Source organism: Schistocerca nitens, chromosome 2 (assembly GCF_023898315.1).
Source record: "Schistocerca nitens isolate TAMUIC-IGC-003100 chromosome 2, iqSchNite1.1, whole genome shotgun sequence".
Taxonomy (NCBI): domain Eukaryota; kingdom Metazoa; phylum Arthropoda; class Insecta; order Orthoptera; family Acrididae; genus Schistocerca; species Schistocerca nitens.
Window position 1 is genome coordinate 489,151,094 of NC_064615.1, and position 25,044 is coordinate 489,176,137.

At 42.8% G+C, this 25,044-nt stretch overlaps 1 protein-coding gene across 1 annotated transcript in view; it reads right to left on the reverse strand.

The window, feature by feature from the left end:
* The window catches only part of LOC126236430 (lysosomal acid glucosylceramidase-like), a 190,983-nt gene that overhangs the window by 160,152 nt on the left and 5,787 nt on the right, over nt 1-25,044 (reverse strand). Inside the window, exon 2 of the mRNA XM_049945732.1 lies at nt 22,677-22,895. Within this exon, the coding sequence (XP_049801689.1) occupies nt 22,677-22,895 (219 nt within the window). The remainder of the gene's footprint in view (nt 1-22,676; nt 22,896-25,044) is intronic.

Consider the following 25,044-nt stretch of genomic DNA (forward strand, 5'->3'; position numbering starts at 1 on the left):
TGAGTTTGCCTTCCCATACAACATACTAAGCACTGCCGGTGGTTTTGGGACACCCTATATATATATATATATATATATATATATATATATATATATATATATATATATATATATATATATATATATTCAGATGGTGATGATATATTTGAATATGTATAAATGTAAAAATTTGAAGTAAATTGGTGAAGAACTTTTCGGCACTTTTCGTAGTGACTTCAAACGACTTGTCTTTGTATAGTAGTCTTGATTCTATATATCTATTTATATATCATATATATTAAAATAGGTAGCCAAGGTCCGACTGAATGTTTATTAAAGTATCATGTAAAAATTTTAAGTAAATCGGTCAAGAACTTTTCGAGATATCTGGTATCAATGTTCAAGAACGACTTGTCTTCAACTAGTAGTACAGATTTAAAATATTCCTTCAGACAAATGCAACAAACAGTACGTGCTCAGAACGCTCGTTTTCACTTGTGCCGGGAACGATCAGCAATTAGTGGTGTACACCGTTGTCCAGTACCGTTCATTGTTCATCAGTTATTGGTATGCGTTTATTGCTGTACTTATTCCTCCGATTGTGGTCTTCTGCATCAGGTTTTCTGTGCGTATCATTCTGAGTTTCTGTTGGCTTAGAAAAAAAAAAAGATTGGTTATTCTGTAGAGTGTCGACAATATAAACAGTGAAATTATTAAATGTCTAAAATAGCAGACATGGTATTTGGCTGTGGGTTAGTGAATATCGTTAATCTACAGAGAGGTGTCACGTACGCCGTATGAGATCCTCAATGCATAATCCCATCTGAATAAAAGTTCAGTAACTTGTATGAGCGACTTGGAAACGTGGGATCCTTCGCGACAAGGACCAGAAATCGCTGTAGTACTGCACCGAATAAAAGTGATTTGTAACACATCTATGAAGACCTGGAGCTACTGGACTCATAAGCAACGCTCTTGTGTGACCAATTCTGCACGAGAAGTTACTTTAACCAATTCACTTAATGGGAGGTACTGGTGAAATTTCAATAAGGTCGTAAAAAAATCGCAAGAGGCTGAAAATTTGCTTCAGAACATATTTTGACATACTGAACTCAGTGGCTAAATCCAGTTTTGTAAACAAAATTTTTTTCATACTTTTCGATTTTTAAGTTTTGATAAAAAGCAATATTTTTTCAAACCCATACTTGGAATTGTTGGTTATCACCGAATGTATTCACAGTAAAAAGTTTGAGCCAAAAATGCTTAAAATTGACGGAGATGCAGCATTTTTACTGTGATCAGTTTCATTTTTCTCAAAAAAGTTGAAGTACAGTCAGTTTTCTATCACTAGACAGGTATGGACAGTGCAGAAATTTAATTGACTCATTACTTTTATACGAATATGTCTGTATATGTGCATAATCCGTACGTACATACGTAATCGTGCATGTATATTTGCTTAATCTATATGCACATCCGAAATCAACGTAAACAAATGTTTATAATTTTTTTGAAATATCCAGGCGTACAAACTTACTTTCATGGTGGACTCAGTTTTGAACTGGAAAGCAACTATTTATAAGGTTTCTGGTTCAGGGTCGATGGCGACGGGGTGTGAGGTTCTTAGGGCGAACCGGTGATCAACATTCGAATACTGTTCAGTTACTTTACATAGCTTTATTCATACGCGATTTATTTATACACCCCAACGGCAACGCCCGTGCAGTCGAACAAGTCTAACTCCACGTGAAAGAACGGCGGCTGATGACGGCATGACGCCTGGCGGCCAGGTACGACCCGCTACTATTCCGAGTGCCCAGCTATACTAACGGCCGACAACCCGTGCGTGCGGACGCAGCGGTCACGGGAATGTGTGATGTAATATGTAAATTGAAAACAAAGGAACAATTTTCAAACGTATCAAGTTGTCTGTTATTTATTTTACTTTCATACTGGGCCAAACATTGTATAATGTTGTAGCAGTTTTATGTTACGCCAAATTCTCGACACAGCATTTTTACAATTTATTTACACATTTTGTATGTATGTAGTGTTACAAAAGTCACTATACTTCAGTTTAGTTGAAAAATTCAAAATGGCTGAAACAAGAAAGTGCTACTATACTGTCAACTTTAAAATTTTTTGCATCAAAATATTTTTCTGAATACATTCCGTGAAAACCAACAACTCCTAGAACGACTTTGAAAAAATATTTATTTTTTCAAGAATTTATCATTCAACAGTGACGACAAACATTTTGTTTAGAAAATTTGATCTACCCACTGAATTCAACATGACAAGATATCTTATAAAACAAATTTTCAGCTTCCAACGATCTTTTTGCTACTGGATTGAAATTTCACCGGTATCTCCCCTTAACAGAATTTTCAGGCTCATAAGCTGCAACAACACAATGCCAGTTTCATTTCCGTCAATGCACTCCAAGACAGAGCAAAGAAGATCTTACATACAAGGCATTAGCAGTAAAAGGGCAGATACTTTTGTTAGTGACTGAGGACAGTGTTCTGAATGATAATACGTCAATGTTTACTTCATTTGCAGACTTATAACAGAGCCATTTTGCGTCTGGAACGTGATATATCAGTTAGTATGTATTATGATGCGTAGAATCCGAATCTAACATTTAAAATATTGTAACACAATTTATTTTGAGCTGTTGATGTTTTTTTTTCGTATTTCGCCATTTACTGTTCTTTAGTTTAGATGTCTAACAGTTTATTTTTATTCGTTTGGTACAGGAAGATCTACAAACCGTCACTAGATGGCAGGTGTGATAAAGATTCTAATCTCTCCCTTGTGACAAGATAATCCATAATGTGAAAGAGCCCTTATGATCTAGTGTCTGCTGAAACACGCAAGGTGCAATTCTCGTCATTCCTCGGCCCAGCAGTGTTTCACGAGTTTTCGTGACCTCAGTGAGAGTTTCTTGTGAGAGGCAGTGCAATGTCGTAGTGTTAAAACTTACGCTTATTAAAAATGTCGACTGGCAAACCACGTTGTTGTCTAAAGCATCCTGACAACTCTTTTTATGTGTCGGAAGTTCACCCGAAAATCTCGAAGTAAGCCCTCAACTGATTGAGTTAAGGTGGCATTTAAAATGTTGTAACACAATTTATTTTGAGCTTTTAATGTTTTTTTTTTCGCATAATCTGTACTACCGATTTAATCGAACGAATGATATGTGAACGCTGAACCATGCAATTCGCTGTTCCATACTTTATAAGCTTAAAAATCATTTTCCAGTCGCTTCCCTCTGCCTTACAAATATTGCAGGTAATTTGAGCAAAACTAGACATATATTTTTCAAATGTATCTGCAGTGCATTTTCAGTCTTTGATACCAAACACAAATATCGAATTACATGCTTGGTCTTTTCTCAAAGCAATTGTGAAGAACTTTTCGGGCAACAGAAGGGATGGTAACAATATTTCCATTCTGAATGATCTGTCAGACAGTTAAAGGAACATGGGGCGTAGAATGCCACTTAGAATTGAGTTTTTACATTCCCACCATTATTTCTTTCCACAAAATTTGGAATCTGTAAGCGATGAAGAAGCTGAACACGTTCACTAAGACAGCCATACGATGGAACACCGTTATCAATGGGGGATTACTACTAGGGTCTTATTAGGGAAAGGAAAACAAAAGAGCACCGTTGACACATCTTTTCGAATCCCAAAGAAGATAAACGTATATTGAGAACTAATTTAGACCTCCTATTTGCGTCATGTCCATACATACATATTAAATAGTATTGTGTGGTGAAGTTCTGCATATGTATTTCTTGTCTGTTTTAATTCTGTCAATCTTGCCACTACTATTTTCCAATCTGCTGTGAAATACACTTAGAAATTCAAATAAGGTCTAGTGTACCACTAAATACTGCTGATGACGAGATAATTATACAGGAAACAGCAGACAACTTACAAAGAGCAGTCTGCAAATAAGACAACGATAATGGCTTTCAAAGGAAAGAATCCAGCCATTTCGAAAATAATAACAAATGAAAAAAAATTTTGAACAAGTGTTCCACTTCTGTTATCTGGGATGGGATATTAATTTTAACTATGAGAAAGACAGTGAAATGAAGGTTAACAAATATCAAAACTCTGCCGAATTAACTGGAAGAACTTTCGGAAGAAAAACAAGAAAAAGAACACAAACAAAATTCTATGAAGCTACAACTGTACCAACTGTACGATTCCGAATCAGGGACGGTAAAGAAAAAAAGTATACATGCAACAGAGATGAAATTCATGAGACTTATAAGAGATTGTAATAAAATTTACGAAGTAAGGAATGAAACGATATGATCATATTTACATATCTCTTCAGTTAATAACAAGATAGATAAGAAGCAGAATAAAATGGAAGGATAGCGCTGACGCAATGACAGAAAACAGATTGCCAAGAAAGATAATCAATTATCAACTGAATGGAAAGAGATAACTAGGTAAATCTCATAAGAGATGAATGGATAGGTGACAAAGACTGGAGCAGGTGATTACAACACCTAAGCCTTCGAAGGAGATGGTGAATATTTAGGTAATGTGACGTGGTAGAGAGAAACTGATTCTATCAAAGAATTCAGCACCCCAAAATTAGATAAATACAACCACTTAGAATCCAGTTTAAATTTGTTGACTAGTGTTATTATGCCTTTTAGGAGTACTATTTTTTAAGTTGGTTAGAATCTCTAAATACATGTGGCAATGCTTATTTGCCCTTCGGGAGCAGGTTAGGTGTTGAAGTGTGGACATGTGAACACAAAACAGTAAGTCAATACTGACGGGCATAGTCTACTTAGCGCAGTTAGGGCTGTGCAGAAAGCATCAGCTAGTAAATTATTTGTTGTGTAGTAGCCCCCCGGCCCACACAGGGATCGCACTGACCGTGCCTGCACTGCCACTCCCGACGTATGCCGTGGAGCACGTGCCTGTCATGACTGGGGCACAGGGACTCCAGCAAAGGATTGCTGGCCATGTAACCACTGCTGTGGCTGGGTGGCACCCATGGGGAGAGCCCCTGATTGGAGAGAGTGGCACCACGGTAGATGGATCACGCATGAAGCGACTTAAACATTTTACAGTGGTGGTCACTTGACCGCAGCAGTCTCTTCGAATGGAAAGGCATTGTATGAGACAACAAAGTACAATTCCAATGCGTCCCTACCATTGCCATGCCATGGAAAGAATGCAGGACTAGACCCCAAGGAGAGAAATCCTCCCCCGAATACCTGGTCTGTACCAAAATTGATGGGAACATCTTTTTGACCAGAAAGCCTTTCTGTATTGTCGAACACATTGGAGACAAATATGGGGCAGTAATACAAAATTGTTGAGGCTTTCGTGGCCACTTGTTGACAAACTGCCTATTGGCTTCTGTCTCGGGTTCTTCGGCCGACGTTCATCTAATGATTTTTCTGAAGTTTCGCCAGCACGAGTGGCTGGCATTGTCAAAGCTTCACCCTCCATTGCCGGTGGTGAACTGGAGCCGAGCTCGCGGGCGCAGGCTATATGTACCTGGCGCGCCAACGTCCGAGGGCTTCTCCGCGGTCATTTCCGGTGCGGTTCTCCTCTTGCTACCTGCGACGGTCGTTCGCTGCAGTACGGGAATCCAGGATCCGTTGACCTTAAGGCTTTCCTCTTTCTTGTTCAAACTGTTCGCGTGTTTTTGTATTTCTACAGCTTCTCTGAACAAGCGCGTGTGATAGTGCTTCTCTACAGCCAGAACTTCCGTGTCGGCGAATTTTATTACATGGTCGGTCTCATTCAGTGCGTGCTCTGCCACGGCCGATTTCTCCACCTGCCCCAACCTGCAATGTCGCTTATGCTCTTTGATCCTGGTGTTAATGGATCGTCCAGTCATTCCGACATAAACTTTTCCGCATGTGCATGGAATGCGGTATATTCCCGACATTGCAAGTGGGTCTCTTTTCTCCTTCGCCGATCTAAGACACTCTTTGATCTTCCTTGTCGGTTTGAAAATCGTCTTTACGCCATGTTTGCGCAATATACGGCCGATTCTGTCCGTCACTCTGGGAATGTATGGCAGAAAGGCCGTACCCGACAATTCTTTTTCCGGTTCCTTACTTCGCCGAGGGTTGGGCTCTGTTACACTTCTAATATAATTTGTGGAGTAACCATTGCTCCTCAGGACAGTTTCCAGGTGTTGCATTTCTCGTTTGAGGTGTTGCGGCTCACATATTCTTCCTGCTCTCGTTACGAGCGTACTAATCATGCCTCTTTTCTGGCTCGGGTGGTGGTTTGACAGTTTGTGGAGGTATCGGTCCGTGTGAGTCGGTTTTCGATACACGCTGTGTCCCAGATCTTCGCCGTCCCTTGTGACCAGAACATCTAGAAATGGCAGTTTCTTGTCCTTTTCTACTTCCATGGTAAATCTTATGTTGGCATGGAGGCAGTTCAAGTGTCTTAGGAAGTCACTGAGCTGTTCTTCACCATGGCTCCACACCACGAAAGTATCATCGACGTACCTGTACCACACTTACAAACCTAAGGTGTGGTACAGGTACGTACAGGTACGTACCTGTACGTACCTGTACCACACCTTAGGTTTGTAAGTGTGGTACAGGTACGTCGATGATACTTTCGTGGTGTGGAGCCATGGTGAAGAACAGCTCAGTGACTTCCTAAGACACTTGAACTGCCTCCATGCCAACATAAGATTTACCATGGAAGTAGAAAAGGACAAGAAACTGCCATTTCTAGATGTTCTGGTCACAAGGGACGGCGAAGATCTGGGACACAGCGTGTATCGAAAACCGACTCACACGGACCGATACCTCCACAAACTGTCAAACCACCACCCGAGCCAGAAAAGAGGCATGATTAGTACGCTCGTAACGAGAGCAGGAAGAATATGTGAGCCGCAACACCTCAAACGAGAAATGCAACACCTGGAAACTGTCCTGAGGAGCAATGGTTACTCCACAAATTATATTAGAAGTGTAACAGAGCCCAACCCTCGGCGAAGTAAGGAACCGGAAAAAGAATTGTCGGGTACGGCCTTTCTGCCATACATTCCCAGAGTGACGGACAGAATCGGCCGTATATTGCGCAAACATGGCGTAAAGACGATTTTCAAACCGACAAGGAAGATCAAAGAGTGTCTTAGATCGGCGAAGGAGAAAAGAGACCCACTTGCAATGTCGGGAATATACCGCATTCCATGCACATGCGGAAAAGTTTATGTCGGAATGACTGGACGATCCATTAACACCAGGATCAAAGAGCATAAGCGACATTGCAGGTTGGGGCAGGTGGAGAAATCGGCCGTGGCAGAGCACGCACTAAATGAGACCGACCATGTAATAAAATTCGCCGACACGGAAGTTCTGGCTGTAGAGAAGCACTATCACACGCGCTTGTTCAGAGAAGCTGTAGAAATACAAAAACACGCGAACAGTTTGAACAAGAAAGAGGAAAGCCTTAAGGTCAACGGATCCTGGATTCCCGTACTGCAGCGAACGACCGTCGCAGGTAGCAAGAGGAGAACCGCACCGGAAATGACCGCGGAGAAGCCCTCGGACGTTGGCGCGCCAGGTACATATAGCCTGCGCCCGCGAGCTCGGCTCCAGTTCACCACCGGCAATGGAGGGTGAAGCTTTGACAATGCCAGCCACTCGTGCTGGCGAAACGTCAGAAAAATCATTAGATGAACGTCGGCCGAAGAACCCGAGACAGAAGCCAATAGGCAGTTTGTCAAATATGGGGAAGTTCCACCCATCCTTAAGATGAGGAGCATTTCCCACCTGATTAAAACGTATCTGCCCAGTCACTGCCCCAGCTCTCTTGCGAAAAGTTGGGTGATATTCCCGTTACTATCACTACCAACTGGAGTCTCAATGTGGTCCAGGGTGTCATATTTCACCGTGATCTTCTTTTGCTACCTCACAGTGAGCTGCAGATCAGCTTCCAGTGATGGGTGTGCCCTCCATCCATCGTGTCCATAGAATACCAAGGGGAAACAGAGGCTGCTGGGGCCTTCATCTTGGCTTTCAAGGGTGATATCTTCTGAGAAGGTCAAAGTGATAACCTACCGATGTGACATGAAACCTAATGTTTCTCCCCTTATGAGATGCTTCAGTTGTATGAAGTTCAGACATATGTCTTCAACTGCACTGCTACCCCTGTCTGCAGGGATTGTGGATGTCTGCTGCACATGATCATTCCTTGTGCCCCTCCTCCCATCTGTGTTAACTGCGTTGAGCTCCACTCTCCCTGCTCACCAGACTGCTCCAAGCATAAGAAGAAAATTCAGGAGTATAAGACCCTGGACAAGCCAACGTATCAAGAGCCCAAAAGAAAGTATGAGCATCTTAATCCGTTACGAATGACACAGTCTTATGCCACAGCTGCAACATCTTCACTTTCTCTGTCGACAGTGCCTTCCTCTGTCGCACCTCACCAGGTGGTCGAGAGCTCTTCCACTGCACCTACTTTTAGAGCATTGTCTCTCCACCTTCCAGGTACACCGGCCCCCATCCTCCAGCCAGAGACGCCTCTTCCTCCTCTGACTTCTCTAGCTAGGAATAGGTCCCTCAGAAATCTCCTTTTCACAATTCCTGCTGGTCCACAGCCAGATGCCAGCCAGTAGCTGAAGGAACCACAGGCTGCTGGCTGACAGACTTCTAGTTCTTCCTCTGTCCCTGAAACCTTCCCAGTCATCTTCTAAGGAGAAGAATAACAAGAAAGACAGAAAGAAGTCCTCTAAGACAAATAAACTCCAGCAGACCCCACGCCACCGGACTCTGCATGTATTCCTTTTGCGTGCAAGGTGGAGATCGTGGTGGCCCCCAAGGCACAAGGTCCCCCCAGGCAATGTGCCACAGAATCTATGTCAATGCATTCCCTGACATCTCAACCAGTGAGAGCACATGACCCTGAACCCTGAGTCACAACCTGCTCCCCCCCCCCTCCCGTCTCTGGTCACTTCATGCCCCCACAGTCTCATCTTCCTGTGGAATTGTATAGAATTTTTCCACCATCTGGCTGAGACATGGCAGCTTTTAAGCACTTTCATTGCATACTGTATTGCCATCCTGAAATGTGGTTTCCAGCAATTCAGACACCTGGAATTTGTGGCTACCAAGGTTATTTAAGAATAATACCATCTATGAGAGGGTATCAGGTGGAGTTTGTACATATGTTCTGAATTCTATATAAGTGAGCTTGTGCCTCTTGATGCACCTTTGGAGGTGTGGCTGTTTGGGTAACGCCACATCAGGATTTTATCGTCTGTAATATTTATCCCCTCCCCACTGATGATGCATTACACTCTCAGCTCGCCCCACCTTTCTTAGCATAGGGTGACTTCAGCGACTATAAAGTTTTGTGGCGTGAAACAATGGTCACTGGCCACAGTAAAGACATATAAACTTTACTGACAAAGCTCGATCTTTGCCTTTAGAACTCTGTTACCCTCAGATACTTCAGTGTGGCATGTGGAACTGATTTGGCCATTGATCTCATTTTTTGCAGCCCTGCTCTTCTACCATCTATCCACTGGAGGATCCACGATGACCTGTGTGGCAGTGACCACTTCCCGATCTTCCTGCCTTCCCTCAGCATTGTTCCCCTGGACGACTGCCCAGAGGGGTTCTCCATAATGCTGACTGGGATGGGTTCACCTCTTCCATCGTCCATAACTCCCCATCACAAGGCAGTATTGATGTGACTGTTCAGTATACAATGGCAGCCATTATTTCGGCAGCCAACCAAACTATGCCCTTTCCTCAGGTTCCCCACACTGGAAGATGGTACCTTGGTGGGCCCCAGAGATCGCTGTGCCTCTCCAAGTTTCATCATTCACTGGATCACCCCATTGCCTTTAAACAGCTCTGTGCCTGTGTCTGCAACCTTATAAAACGACGAAAGCAAGAATTCTGGAAATGATATGTTTCCATCATTGCGTCATGTACATCTCCATCACAGGTATAGGAAAAGGTCAGCCGCCTCTATGGCTTCCAGTCCCCTGCAGGTGCGCCAAGTATTTCCTCAAATGGTGTCATTTATACTGATCCACATGCTGTCGCCGAACATTTTGCTGAACATTATGCTTGCGTATCTGCAGCTGAGAAATGCCCTTATCTTTTACTACCCACCACCTGCAGCCATATAATGTGCTAACCCATTGTCCTCATACCACCCCAAGGCCAGACTGCATCCACAACCATGTGCTGAAACATCTCATAGTGGATTATCAGTCTTAGATACTTGCCCTCTTTAATCGGATCTCGACTAAGTTCCCATCTCAGTAGCGGGAAAGCGCTATAGTTCCGGCACTGAAACCCGGTAAGAACTCTCTCGAGATTGACAGTTATCTCCCAGTCAGCCTTACCGACATTCCCTGAAAGTTGATCGAATGCATGGTGAGCAAGGGGCTATGTTGGCTCCTTCAGACTCGGCGTCTTTTAGCTGCATCTTAGGGTTGTTCTCACAAAGACTGCTCCACCGCTGATAAGTTGGATCACCCAGAGTCCACCTTCCAGTTGACCTTTGCAGGATCTCATCGCTGTCTCTTTCGACCTACAGAATACTTATGAGACTACATGGCGTCACAGCATCATTACTACATTACTTGAAATGTGTCTGGGGGGTCCACTCCCGAGTTTTGTCAAGAACTTCTTGAGACCTAAGTTTCTCCTGGCGTATACAACTTTCAAACAACGTACTGGAATTCAGGCAGGTAATATCTGCAGCGACTGCCGATATTTCGGCGGGAGAACACCGCGCTATTTTCAAGAACAAACGTCAACGGACAAGCGATGTACAAGCAAATTTAAAACCTCGGTTCGTGAAGTGATTCAAGAAAGATAACACGCAGGCTGCACACTAGTGCCACCAAAGATGACCAAAGTCAGAGGTATCGATAGTGAAGACTACGAAGCAGCTGATGAGGTGACAGTGACTCTGTCCCTCTGTTTTTTGACAAGAGAGAGAACAACATTCCAAGTAGAGTTTAAACAAAGCCTCCATCCCTTTTTAAAGGTTGCTCGCTAATTTAATCTCAACAACTTCCTTAATAGCACTGTCCCAACACTGTGCACGCCAATATCTCGGTATTGCTATATAAGATAGGGTGACCAGTATCCAAACAATGTTCGGCAGTAACAGACCTTCTTGGCTGATGTAATCGTTTGTGCCCTCTATGCTCAATACATCGATCCTCCAAGGTCCTAATAGTCTGACCAATGTATGTCATGCCACAGCTACAAAGAATGAGAGATATACCTGCCTCACACTATCCAAGATAATCCTTAACAGAACCCAAAAGCATCTACTTTTAGGTGGAGATCGGAAAACACATTTCACATCGATTTTGCGTAAAATACGACTGCTACGGCTCAGCGTCAAGGGATACTTCGTACCTTTGTACACAGGGCACATGTCATTTCCGACACTGAGACTTGGCCAGCTGAGCTTGCCCATCTTGAAGCTACATTTCGTCAGAATGGTCATAGTAAAAGACAGGTTCAACGTTCGTTGAGCTATCGACCAACTGCGCATCGGGTGATTGATGATAACACTGAGTCGACACCTAAGTCTACTGTCTTTTTGCCTTATGCAGGAAGCACTTCCAACAAGATCGGTCGTATTTTAGGGAAATAAGATTTGAAATGTGTTTTCCGACCTCCATCTAAAATTAGATGCTTTTGGTTCTGTTAAAGATGATCTTGGATTGCGTAAGGCGGGTGTATATCGCATTCCTTGTAGCTGTGGCACGGCATACATTGGTCAGACTATCAGGACCGTGGAGGAACGATGTACTGAAAAATAAACGGCACACACTATTACAGCAGTCAAGTAGATCTGCTGTTGCCGAACCTTATTTGGATACTGGTCACCCTGCCTTATACAACAATACCGAGTTACTGGCATGCACGTCCGGCTATTGAAGCTGTTGAGACTAAATTAGCGAGCAACGTTGTAAACAGGGATGGAGGTTTCTATTCAAACTCTGCTTGGAATCCTGCTCTCTCTCTTGCCAAAAACAGAGGGACAGAGTCAAAGTTACCTCACCTGCTCCTGCGTAGTCTTTCACTATCGATACCTCTGACTGGTTATCTTTGGTGGCTCTAGTGTTCAGTGTGTGTGTGTTTTATCTTTCCTGAATTACTCCAAGAACCGAAGTTTTAAATTTGCTTGTACATCGCTTGTTCGTTGCAGTTCGTGCCTTGAAAATGGCGGGCTGTACTCCTCTCCGAAATATCGACGGTCGCTATAAATATTACCTGGCTGAATTCGCTTAAGTTGTTTGAAAGAACGTCTTGTCGCACTTTGCATTCCGGGGTCAAGTGGGTGCTTCACTCAGTATCTCCCATGTCCAAGAGAATGGAGTCCTGCAGGGCCCTGTACACAACGTCCCCCTCTTCTTGGCGGCCATCAATGATCTAGAGGTGGTTGTCTTCTGCATCTCCCTCTTTGTATCCGACGAGTTTTGCTTTCATTATTGCTCCTCTAGTGTGGGTGTTGCTGACCGTCGCCTACATGGCGCCATACGAAAGACGCAGCCATATGCTCTGACCCATGGCCTTCGGTTTTCAGTCACAAAGACTTCTGCTATTCTCATCTGTCGCCATCGTACTGCTCACCCACACCCAGAGCTTTACCTAGACGATCAGTTACGTCTTTTAGTTGAGACGCACCGTTTTTTGGGACTGGTCTTTGATTCTTGGCTGATGTGGCTTTCCCACCTTCGCAAACTTAAGTGAAAGTGCTGGCGACACATCAATACACTTCATTGCCTCAATAGCTGGAGTACAAATAGCACCAGCCTTTTGAGTCTCTACAACGCACTGATTTTGTCCCATCTTGATTATGGGAGTTTTGTATATGGTTCAGCATCACCCTCAGCGTTGCGGATATGGGACCCGTCTCATCATTGTGGGCTCCGAGCTGCGGCAGGAACCTTCCGAACTAGCCCTGTGAACAGCCTACTAGTCGAGGCTGGAGTCCTTCAACAGGTGCTGAATTACTCTTTATGCATTCGTAGCTTCGCTGAACATTCCAACTACCGTTTCCTTTTCCCTAGAAGGGAGCTCCACCTCCCACAACAGCGACACAGAACAGTGTATGTCTTCGGAATTGCAATCCTCCTCTGTCGCCTCTGGTCAGGAAGACATTGGATCTGCCCCGATGGCTTATGCTCGATCTTGGATTTGTCACAAAGTTTCGTTAGGTCCAAAAGATTCTGTTGACCTCGCGATTTTTCGCCGTCTGTTCTTGGCTGTCCTTGAGTTTTACCTGGATTCGAAAGTGGTATTCACCAATGGCTCAAAAGTCGACGGACGAACAGGTTTCACATACACACATGCGCAGTGCAGTGAACTTCACTCTCTGACATACGGCAGCAGTATCTTCACTGTTGAATTGATGGACATTAAATTGGCCTTTAGCCATGATCGTTCTTACACTGGCAAGAGTATCCTAATCTGTAATTTCACCTTTGGCAGCCTTCAGGCTACAGACCAGTGCTACTCTCCTCACCCACTTGTTTGCCACTGATCTCCATCAAGATAGACAGCCACTCGTTTTCGTTTGGACCTCTGTCATGTTGGGGTTCTGGGAAACGAACGAGCTGAATGGTTGGCCAAAATGGCAACCAGAATGCCGATTCTGGGAACGGGGGTCCCAGAAACAGACCTTTGGTTGTTTATAACCATCGTTTGCTGGAATTATGTGACTCAGAATGGTCTACTCTGATCTCCCAAAACAAACAGGACAATTAAGGAGACCACAACCGTGTAGCTGTCTTCCCAGCAGGCTTCTCGCAGCTAATCCACCATACTCTGTCGACTCCACATTGACCATACTTAGCTGACCACATTCTTCAACATAAGGATTTCCCTCATTGCCGATACAGAGCCCACCTGACGATGGCCCACTTACTCATAGACTGCCACAATTTGGCTGCTTTTGGGTGTCATCTTAATCTTCTGACTACCTCTGCCAAAGTCCAAGTGTATGAGGAGTAACACTACAATTTTATCTCCTTGAAAATATAAAGCTATGTCATATTTTCTTGTTTCTTTGCATATGCCTGTCTACCGATACTTATGAAACGATAACACTTGCAGCTCGCCTCTCCTACTCGCCATCAGATATTCCTCACAGTTGTACTGACGTTCATCGTTCCTACGAAGGGTGGTGATAAAGCTTTAATTATCACCTCGAAAAAATCAAGCTGCGACCGTGGGACTTGGTGTTGGTTCTTCTCTACGTGGTCCCCCTTCCGTACGACACATTTTTACCACCTATGGATTCCTTGGCAAAAAGGTTATTTCTATAGGGCGTCCCAGAAATGTCTCGACAAAAATTCGAGGGGTTGCGGAGGGTGTCTTGAGGAACAAACAGAGGGCAGAAACATGTGTCCAGAAACGTCATCCAAAGACGTTACAGAGCTGTGAAGTAATAGGCGACAGCGCCTGTCATAGGCCACTTCTTTTGTAGCAAACGTGACTTTGTACGCTGACGGGACGTAAGTGGAACGTGTCGCAATGTTGTTTGTTATTCAGTGATCACGATTGACTGCCACGATGGCCGGTGAAGAAGGAACTAGCTCTGCACAGAAAGGCTTCTCTCCTACGAATGCGATGCTGTATTGCCTCAGTGGACGACGGTTTTGGACACAGGTTTCCACCTGCAGTTTATTATTTTCCTGGACCCTCTAAAATCTCCACTGTTCTTTCTTATACAGGAGAAAAATAAAGTGCATATGGAAATCCATGTCCGAAGACATCATCCAGCAAGGCTACAGAGTACCAGATTCATACAGGAATACAAGACAAGGCCTGTTTACGCAGCAACAAGATCCATCTTCTTCACTTTCGATCATGCCAATCAGACGTGATCACTGAATAACAAACGATATTCAGAGACGTTCTGGCTATGGTTCTTGAGCCTATAAAGTCAGATTTGCTGCTGAAGGTGTGGCCTAGCGACAGGTGTCAGCTCCTATAACTTCGACGCTCTTTAGTGTCGTGGGATGACGTTTCCAGACAATGGTTCCTAGTCTCAATTTGTTCCTCAAGACACCCTCTACAAATCCCTGAAGTTTGTTGGAACATCTCTGGAACACCTTGTAGAAGTCTGCATTTTGCCTGTTCAGGAAACGTTCCTCAAAAATCACATCGTCACCATTCTGGAAATGCCTGCCGAGCAATAATTTCTTCATCCGAGGTAAGAGGAGGAAATTACCAGGTGTCAAGTCAGGAAAATATGTGGAATGAGGCAAGCTTCCTGCGATGTCCCGTCTTCACAGACTTCGGTAGTATGTTCATGTGACAGTTTGCTCCTTGCTAACGTAATCTGTCAGCACCACACCATGGCAGTACCAAAACATGTTCAGCTTCACTTTGCCTGATGATGCTTGAAACTTCGCATTATTCGGTGGTGATGAATTCACATGCTGCCCCTGGTTGCTTTGCTCTCATGTCTCTGGGGTATACCATGGCAGTACCAAAACATGTTCAGCTTCACTTTGCCTGATGATGCTTGAAACTTCGCATTATTCGGTGGTGATGAATTCACATGCTGCCCCTGGTTGCTTTGCTCTCATGTCTCTGGGGTATACTAATACGTGCAGCATTCGTCCTAGCTAATTTAGAGACTAAGGTATTCACATGGACTGGCCTGAAGCAGTTGCAACATTTGCCCTGCTACCTCGTTCAGGGGGCGTGGAAGTGAGCAGTCGCGGAAAATTAGACTTGGTCACGTTCAAAATGATATTTAAAACAGGTCTGTGACTGATTTTCAACATTTATAATATCGCCTCCTTTATGATACGTCGGTCACCCAGCAGTAGGCTCTCAAGCTCTCTTGGGATTACTGGTTCTCCAAAGAGAGACGATCCGTCACTTCGTTCTTCGTCGTTCAGTATGATCACACTGAAACTGTCTGCGCTACGATCCACTGCGTCGTACGCTGGTGCACTGTGATTCAACACTGCCATCAACTCAGCATGAGTTGCAGCGTCGTTCCGCTTCAAGTAGAGTACATGGGTGACTGCGCGGCTCTCCACTCTGTAACAACCGGCTGCACCATTGTATTTTGACTCCTCAGGCGGCGTGCTGCGTTACTGTGCTGCACGGACTTCAGTGTGCACCAGTTTAAATATGTACTCACTACCTTGGAAGAGTGGTTCGAGATTTCCAACGTGGGTGTATCAAATATAGTAAAGGAAGCGTTCACGACGTAAGAACGATTTTTCCAACCGTCAGTTATTGAATCTAGGAACTTGCTTTCTGATTCTACCAGCTCTAAATCTTTTCTTCTCTAGTGGTCACATGGCAGATAATATCAAAGTGAATCGCAGAATTTCTCAATTGCTCCCGATATTGTAAACTGCTGGATGTACGTCGTTTGTGAGGGCAACCGACCTTACGCCCATTAGTCCTTGCAGCCACAGCATTATGTCCACATTTCGCACTGCATTCAAAGGAAGTCATACTGTCTTAAACAAAATCTGAGAAATAGATATCAGGGATATCTCTCGCACATTGGATTTTTCTTTAAACTGCTGTTGTAACTGACATGCATCGCGATGTTTCAAAACCATTATAAACTATTATTCTTGATTTCTTGCTTCACAATTTGTGGATACTTGACATATTAAGAACAAATTTAAGTGAGGCACTGCAAAAAAAAAAAGCTGTGGCCATGTTACCCCAGGAACCGATAACTTGGCCAACTATGTAAACATTGGAGGTAATCTTCAACTCGTATGAGAGGAAAGATCATTTAAAGTCTAAAGATTTTTATCAGAAAGGTCTGCACAGATAAATATTCAAAATGTTAAAACTGGCGCCTTTAAATTCACACATATCGGACGTAAAAAAGATTTTCATATTAAAAGACAATTTTTCGCAGATTTCATTTTGAAAACAACCTTTTGTATACATAATGTTTTGCACACCAAGTACATTTCCCTCAGGGAAGTTTCAGAAGTAAAACGTTTTTCCTATGTCAGATATTCGAAGATATGATACATTTTTCTACACAGAATATGGAAAATTCTTCATCATATCCCACTGCAGTATGACATCCTGGAATGGAGACAGTTAACTTTATCTTCATTGGTTCGAAATGGAATTTTCAGCTGGTTTTCCATTACTCATTTCGTTACTAACACTACAGAGACAAAAATTTCCAAACAAATGTCGTCATAATAATGATACGTGCAGCCCTCCCCCCTCCCCCGCCTTCGTCTTAATGCATCTTGTCGTTTTAAGAATACCTAATAAACAAAATTCGAAACATACACGTTCCATCTGAAAACAAGTACTGAATAAGCGAAGAAACGTTTCGTGGGTCAACACTGCTAAATAATATCATTAAATCTAAATTAATTATACTAATTACATCTGAAAGTGATTCTGACACACAGTTACATGATTTATCTAGCAAAACATGTAGTTTTTACTCATGTTTGAATGTGAGAGCAGGACTAGACACTTTTGTAAGTACCAAAAATCACCTGCTCCAAGACGTAAAAAAACTACCAATAAATAAAATGGGCAGTCAAATGAAACCGAGACAGATGGTAAAAAGTAAGTAAACTATTCATTATTTCAAAGGTATCATCATAACAATACTTTTGTCCCACTGTGAAACAAGACAGTCAATGCCTTCATGGAAAAATGTTTGCTACAGAACCAAGCGTGCACCTCTTCAAGCAAAGCAAATAATGGTCCATGACTAACCTTTTTCCAACATAAACTCCGTCCGAACAGGCCTTGGAAGGCCCAACGGTACTGACCGGTTGCCGTGTCATCCTCATCCCACAGGTGTCACTGGATGCCTCTTTTCACGGCTCCAAAAGTATGGAAACGCCTGGAGAGGGATCGGGGCTGTATGGAGGATGTGTAAGGGCTTCCGAACGAAACTACTGCAGTGTGCTCGAAACAACCTCGGCAATATGTGACTGGGCAACACGGTTCCGCAGGTAACCGCAAACATTTTTCTGTGAACGCATTAACGACCTTGTTTCACAGTGGGATGAATGTACTGACAGTTATGGCGATTTCTTTTGAAAGAATAAACAGTTTGTTTGGTTTTATTTTAACCCGTCTCGTTTCCATTTGACTTCCCATCATACGTATGGACGCACAAAATGGACATTATTAAATGCCTTCTGTGTACGATATGAAAAGTGGTGCCTCTATCGGTTAGTTGGTGGAACTCGGTGGAAAATATAGTCTTACCAACTGCGACATGGTCGCGTATACAAACGCCCTCTGTTGGGTCTGCCACCAGGATGTTATTTAGGCGTGCACCGATCTTAAGAACTTAACCACTAGAGGGCTTTACATACAACGTGATATATCTCCCACAGGAAACTTTTAAACAACAGAGGGTGCTGATCATTGATCTGTCCTTTTTTTCAGCTGTCATATAGACATTTTATCTTTCATAGGCAATTTATAGGTTACCACAGGCAATGTAATACGTATATTAATTGTTGACCGTAAATTCACCATAAAAAGGATCGGTCCTATTCTATTCATACATTCCTTTTAATAATTTTATATGGGTAACTGTATTCGTCTTTTAATGTATCACAGTTTAGTTTCTATGAGATTTATCAATTTTAAAAGTTTGCTACATGTATTTTACATAATGTGTTTTTATCAGATTTAGACTGCATGTAAGCCGACAGTAGCGACGTCTAGGGATGATGTAGGCAAACAGATTTCTGGTAGCTAATGTACTTCAAGTTCAGGGACTCACACCTAGTGAGTACGTGGCTGGCGACCACGGAGTCCCGAGCTGAGTCCTGGCGTTGCTTCCACTTACTTATGCCAGGCCCCTCACTTTTATCTTTCCTATTTGGCCACCCTCGGCCAACTCTTGTTCTTTTCCGACCCTGACGCTATTAGGTTTCGAGGGCTAGGGGTCTTCCATTTCCAACCTATACTTCTACTGAGCCGAATATCTCCCGGGATAAGGAGATTACCTTCTATTAATTGCCAACGGCCTTCTAGGAGGGCGGATGAGCGGCTATAAGGAAGGGCACTCTCTTGCCCTTGGGATGGGAAACTGCTCCTAAAGGCGGAGGAGCCACAAGGTGGCCAACGGCATAGAATGGAGAAGGCAACGGGAAACCGCTCCATTAAAGACCCGGGCGGGGATCTCAAGTATCAACAGCTTATGATGGAAAGCTCTTGAGTTAAATTCTCCGGAGGTAAAATAGTCCCCCATTCGGATCTCCGGGCGGGGACAACTAAAGAGATACCAAAATCCAAAAGCATTAATGTAAGAAGGATAGCAACATAGAATGTCAACTCACTTCTTAAATGTGGTAAACTGGAAAACTTGAAACTGGAAATGAAACGAATGTATATTGATGTACTGGGAGTCTCAGAAATGAGATGGCCAAACGCTGGCGACTTTTGGTCTGGGGATTACAGAATCATACACACTGGAACAGCACAAGACACTCCCGGGATTGCAGGAGTGGGAATTATCCTCAATAAAGAGATGGGGTTAAGAGTAAAAGGATTTGTTCAACATAGTGAGAGGATAATTTATGTCCGATTGGAAACTAAACCAAGAGACACAATCATAATCCAAGTATACATACCAACTACGAGGCACGAGGATGATGAAATCGACATGATGTATGACCACCTTGAAGAAGTAATTGGCAGAATTAAAGGAGCTGAAAACCTTTTATCATGAGAAATATGAATGTCGTTGTTGGGGAAGGTAAAGAAGAGGATGTGGCAGGGAATTTTGGATTAGGATTAAGAAATGAAAGAGGGGATAAACTTGTAGAATTCTGCCAAAGAAATAAACTTTGCATTACAAATACCTTCTTTAATCATCATCCAAGAAGAAGATATACTTGAAAAATGCCTGGTGACATTAACAGATATCAAATTGACTTCATATTAGTGAAGCAAAGATTTAAAAACCAAGTTAAGGACAGCAGATCATATCCAGGCTGTGATGTGGAAAGTGACCACATACTCGTTATGATGACGATTGAACTAAAATTCAAGAACATTAAAAAAAGAAGTACATGTAAATAGGATTTGACAAACCTGAAAAACGAAAATACACTGAAGCACTATCAACTAGAAACAGACAAGAAAACAAATACACAGGGCTGCAATGACATCCAAAGCAGCTGGGAAAAAATAAAAACTGGTATTTTAGAAGCAGCAGAAGAAGTAATAGGAAAAGAAAGGAAAGAGAAAAGGAAGGAATGGATCACTAATGACCTACTAAATATGATGGAAGAAAGAAGGAAATTAAAAAATTCTGTAAAGAAGGAAGACCAAGAGAAATACAAGAGTCTGAAAAACAGATTCAACAGAGGCAAAACAAGCAAGAGAAAAATACCTTGATGGTCTCTGTATTTCAGTTGGGGACAACATGAGCAAGGGAAATATCGACAAGGCCTATAAATGTGTGAGACATTGCTTTGGAGACAGAAGAAACAAGTCTAGGGCTGTGATGGATGAAAATAGCAATATGTTGGATGACGATGATGAAGTTGCAAGAAGATGGAAATAATACATAGGAAAACTGTACAGCGGACCAGACCTGTCTGAAAACATCATGGAAGAAGAAACAGAAGTAGATGCACACAACATAGGTGAACCTATATTAAAGGAAGAGTTTGAACTAGCTCTGAAAAAATTGAAAAACAAACAAATCGCCGCATAGACAATTTCCCAGCCGAACTTCTGAAATCTGGAGGAGCAAAACTGAATCAGGAGTTGTATAATCTTGTTTTCAACATGTAAGACCAGGGTAAAATTCCGACAGACTTTGAGAAAAACATTATGATCCCCTTTCCAAAGAAGGCAAATGCTACAAGATGTGAAAATTATAGGACGCTCAGCCTAGTTACTCACGCCTCTAAAATATTAACCTCAATTATCCTAAAATGCATAGAACAAAAAGTCGAAGCTACACTCTCCGAAGACCAGTTTGGATTCCGGAAATATAGAGGAACCAGAGAAGCAATATTTGCTCTAAAACTAATAATAGAGAAACGACAAGATAAGAACCTGAAAACATACATAGCTTTCGTATATGTAGAGAAAGCCTTTGATAATGTTAAATGGGATAAGATGTTTGAGGTACTCAAAAAAGGAGGAATAGACCACAAAGATAGAAAAATGATATGGAACCTCTACAAAAACGAGACAGCAGTTATCCGTGGACGGACAAAACAAGAAGAGGTGCAGATACGGAAAGGTGTCCGACAAGGTTGCGCACTATCCCCTGTTATCTTTAACGTATACATTGAAGAGGCGCTGAAAAAAGTAAGGGAAAATTCACAGACAGGTGTAGTAATTCATGGCCAACGAATAGATATGAAAAGATATGCCGATGATATAGCTGTCCTGGCTGAAAGTGAAGAAGATCTTGTAGTCCTACTGAATAGAATGGATAAAGTTATGGGTGAAGAATATAATATGAGAATTAATAAAGCAAAAACAAAAGTAATGGCATGCGACAAAGAAGATCAAGTGAAAGTCCAAGTTCATGTAGGTAATGAACTGCTTGAACAAGTTAATAAATTTACTTATCTGGGCAGTAATATTACCAGGGATGGAAGGAGCAAGGCAGAAGTGAGAAGTAGAATAGCTCAAGCAAAGGCTGCTTTTAACAAGAAGAAAAACATATTAACATCTAAGAGCATCAGCCTTGAAATCAAGAAAATATTTTTGAAATCATATTTGTGGAGTGTGGCATGCTATGGGTGTGAAACATGGACACTCGGGACAGAGGAAGACCAGACGCTAAATTCTTTTGAAATGTGGTGCTATAGACGGATGCTCAAAATAAAATGGATCGACAAGGTCACAAACGAAGTGGTTCTGGAAAGAGCAGGTGAGAAGAGAAGCTTCTGGAGTTTCATTGTTAAAAGAAGAGTGCAATTTACAGGCCATCTATTAAGACATAAAGGACTCCTGAACACCATCATAGACGGATATGTCGAGGGAAAAAGACCAAGAGGAAGACCACGACTGAGGTACATGGATCAAATCGTGAAAGATGTGGGATGTAACACCTATAAAGAAATGAAGAGGAAAGCTGAAAGACGCACAGAATGGAGACAAGCTGCCATTGTAGCTGTTGCAAACCAATCCTTGGATTGACCACTACAGAAGAAGAATGTACTTCAGTAGCCAGTTCCAATAATGACTGTGTGGACGATGCGGCCTATTCTACACCTTATTTTAGATCTATATGATGATGCTATGCTGATTATATTTATATGTTTTGCTGATGCCTTTATGGCCTTATCACTTTAGGGCATGGTATAAAAAAGGTACGATTTACCGTATTTTCTGTACATCTCCCTGTTTGTATGGTAGTAAATTGTGATACGTATTGCTGTATTATGGTGAAAGACACACTGCTCACTAGGTGTATATATTTGTATATTATAGATCTGGGGATGGTCATTGCGGACAGAAACCGGTCATCGTCTAAAGAATTCATATTGTAATCAAAGACTGGAATAAAAAACATTAAAATACAATCTTTTTCAAAAACTGCCAAAATTGTTCCACACGGCCGAGTAGTCCCAGTTTCTTGTATAGATTCCTTCATTTAGATACCGTCGAGTAATATTGCCTGATACTTTACAGTGTGTACATATGACGAACGCTCACAAAGCGTCGCAGCACTCACCAGTTGGATCTGTGAAGCTGCGCAAGCACAGCGCCAGCCGCTGCCCGCAGCGCGAGGAGGTGTAGTGCGCGATTCGGCCGGCGGGGAGCGCCGGTCTCGGCGGTGGCGCGTCGCAGTAGGTGGCGTTGCAGACGCACACGAAGCTCGAGTAGTTGTACCAGCGCACGGCGCAGGGCTGACCTCCTTCCAATCTGATGCCGGCACCGGACGCAAACCATACTGCGACATACCACACATACAGGCTGAGATGCTATCCACAAACAAATTACATTCAAGATTCGTACACTTTTCAGATTCAACTGGATAGAGATCTTTTCAAATTTCAAACATCTATGACGTATATATTCATTCTGAAGCGACGAATGAAAGTTGCGATCTAGGTTGTGACTCGGACCCAGGTCTCCTGCTCACAAGGCAGATGTGCTAACCACTACGCCACCTTGACATAGTGGCTTTGCACAACTGCAGCGACTCCCCACACACACATTCCTTCTCAATCCAGACTACTATTCACACCTCAGCCCACTTGGTATTCCCTTAAACTCGAAGAGTGTTGCAGAAACTCTCCAACTGCACTGGAAAAGCCCCTCAGCATCGGACGAAACAGGGGAACGTGCCTGAAATTCATGCATAGGTGCCTTACATATACAGACCTTCAATAAATAAAATTTTTATGCACCATTCCACAATACAGAAACAATTATTTCTGAATATACGTGATAAATAGACTTCAGTAATGCCAACGACCATATTGATTGCATCAGTGGTCAATGCAGATCACTTGTTTTGCAAACTGAAATTTATCTAAAAAATAAAGGAAAGTCGTGCAGGAACCATAACTCTATAGGTTGTCTATGTCAAAAGGGGGATCAGTGATCATTATCCTGCCCATGCAAAGTCAGTTAGGCACAGTGCACAAACTCAGGGTATGGATTGAGGAGAAAACTGTTTGTGTCCTTTTCCAAGGAACCATCACAGCATTTGACTTAAGCTGTTTGGAGAAATCACAGAGAAACTGAAGCTCGATTACTGCATAGGAATTTACTGTATTTCACATGCACCAAAGTACTCCATTTAATTTCAGTCAATGCAAATCACATTACTGTAAGTTGAGAAAAACAAATTAGATATAGAATAACACTAACTGATAGCTGTGAGATAGAGATACAATTAACTTCAAAACAATTATTATACGTCTGCCCGCATCTCGTGGTCGTGCGGTAGCGTTCTCGCTTCCCACGCCCGGGTTCACGGGTTCGATTGCCGGCGGGGTCAGGGATTTTCTCTGCCTCGTGATGGCTGGGTGTTGTGTGATGTCCTTAGGTTAGTTAGGTTTAAGTAGTTCTAAGTTCTAGGGGACTGATGACCATAGATGTTAAGTCCCATAGTGCTCAGAGCCATTTTTATTATACGTCTTAAATTCACAGGTAGCTCTAAAAACATTTTGTTATCTATCTGCTGTAGGAGAGATTCCGAGATAGCACATACCCCACTCCCTCTGTCCTTGAGTGCTTCACACACCAATTCCCTTATTTCCACAGTAAGGAAAAGCAAAACTTTTTCAATTGATGTTCTTTTGTATTCTTTCCTCTAGCAGATCTGCCCCAGTATACATTTTCTTTCTTTTTCTATGACAAATGTACCTCCATTATTACTTGCAGACTCTATCTCCTTATTCCCCTTGAATTCACCCTTCAGTTTTAAATTTCTGCTTTGCACATTCCTCCAAGACCACATTTTCTAACATTTGCATAAATTGCCATATCATATTAACCTTTCTCTTTCATTATGTTGTCTCTACCATGCCACTTCGTTAGACATCATCATTGATGTCAGCTGTGTGAACTCTGGCTCTGTACAGTGGCACCCCCATCGAAGCTGAGGTGATAGGCAGGAGTGGCTGGGAATGGGGTCGGTTGTGGGCCTATGCACAGAGGGAGCTGAGGCAATAGTAAAGTGCCTCCAGGAGTCAGTATGTGAACACTGAACGTTATTGTAATGTATATGAAGTGGGGTTGTGCAGTGGCATGACTGTTTACAGCGTTACTAGTGGCAGGTAGTTGACTGCGATCTGTCCTGGAATTTGGATTAGCACCCGGTGCTGTGGGTCCCCTATGAAACCTTGTCACATCTGTTTGAAAACATTGGAATGTCCATGAGGGATGGAAATGAATAGATGCACTCTACTCATAGAAATGCAGAATGCAAATGATACACTCTCAGTGTTATCTACTGTAGAGTCCTTAACTGTAGACTGTGTTTCTGATGGGTCAGCTTCACATAGCTTGTGGGCTTCGAATTGCCAGTGTGTTCCAAAGGCCAGTTTCTACACTCCTGGTGTTTCTGCCTGGGCAAGTGAACTAGACTG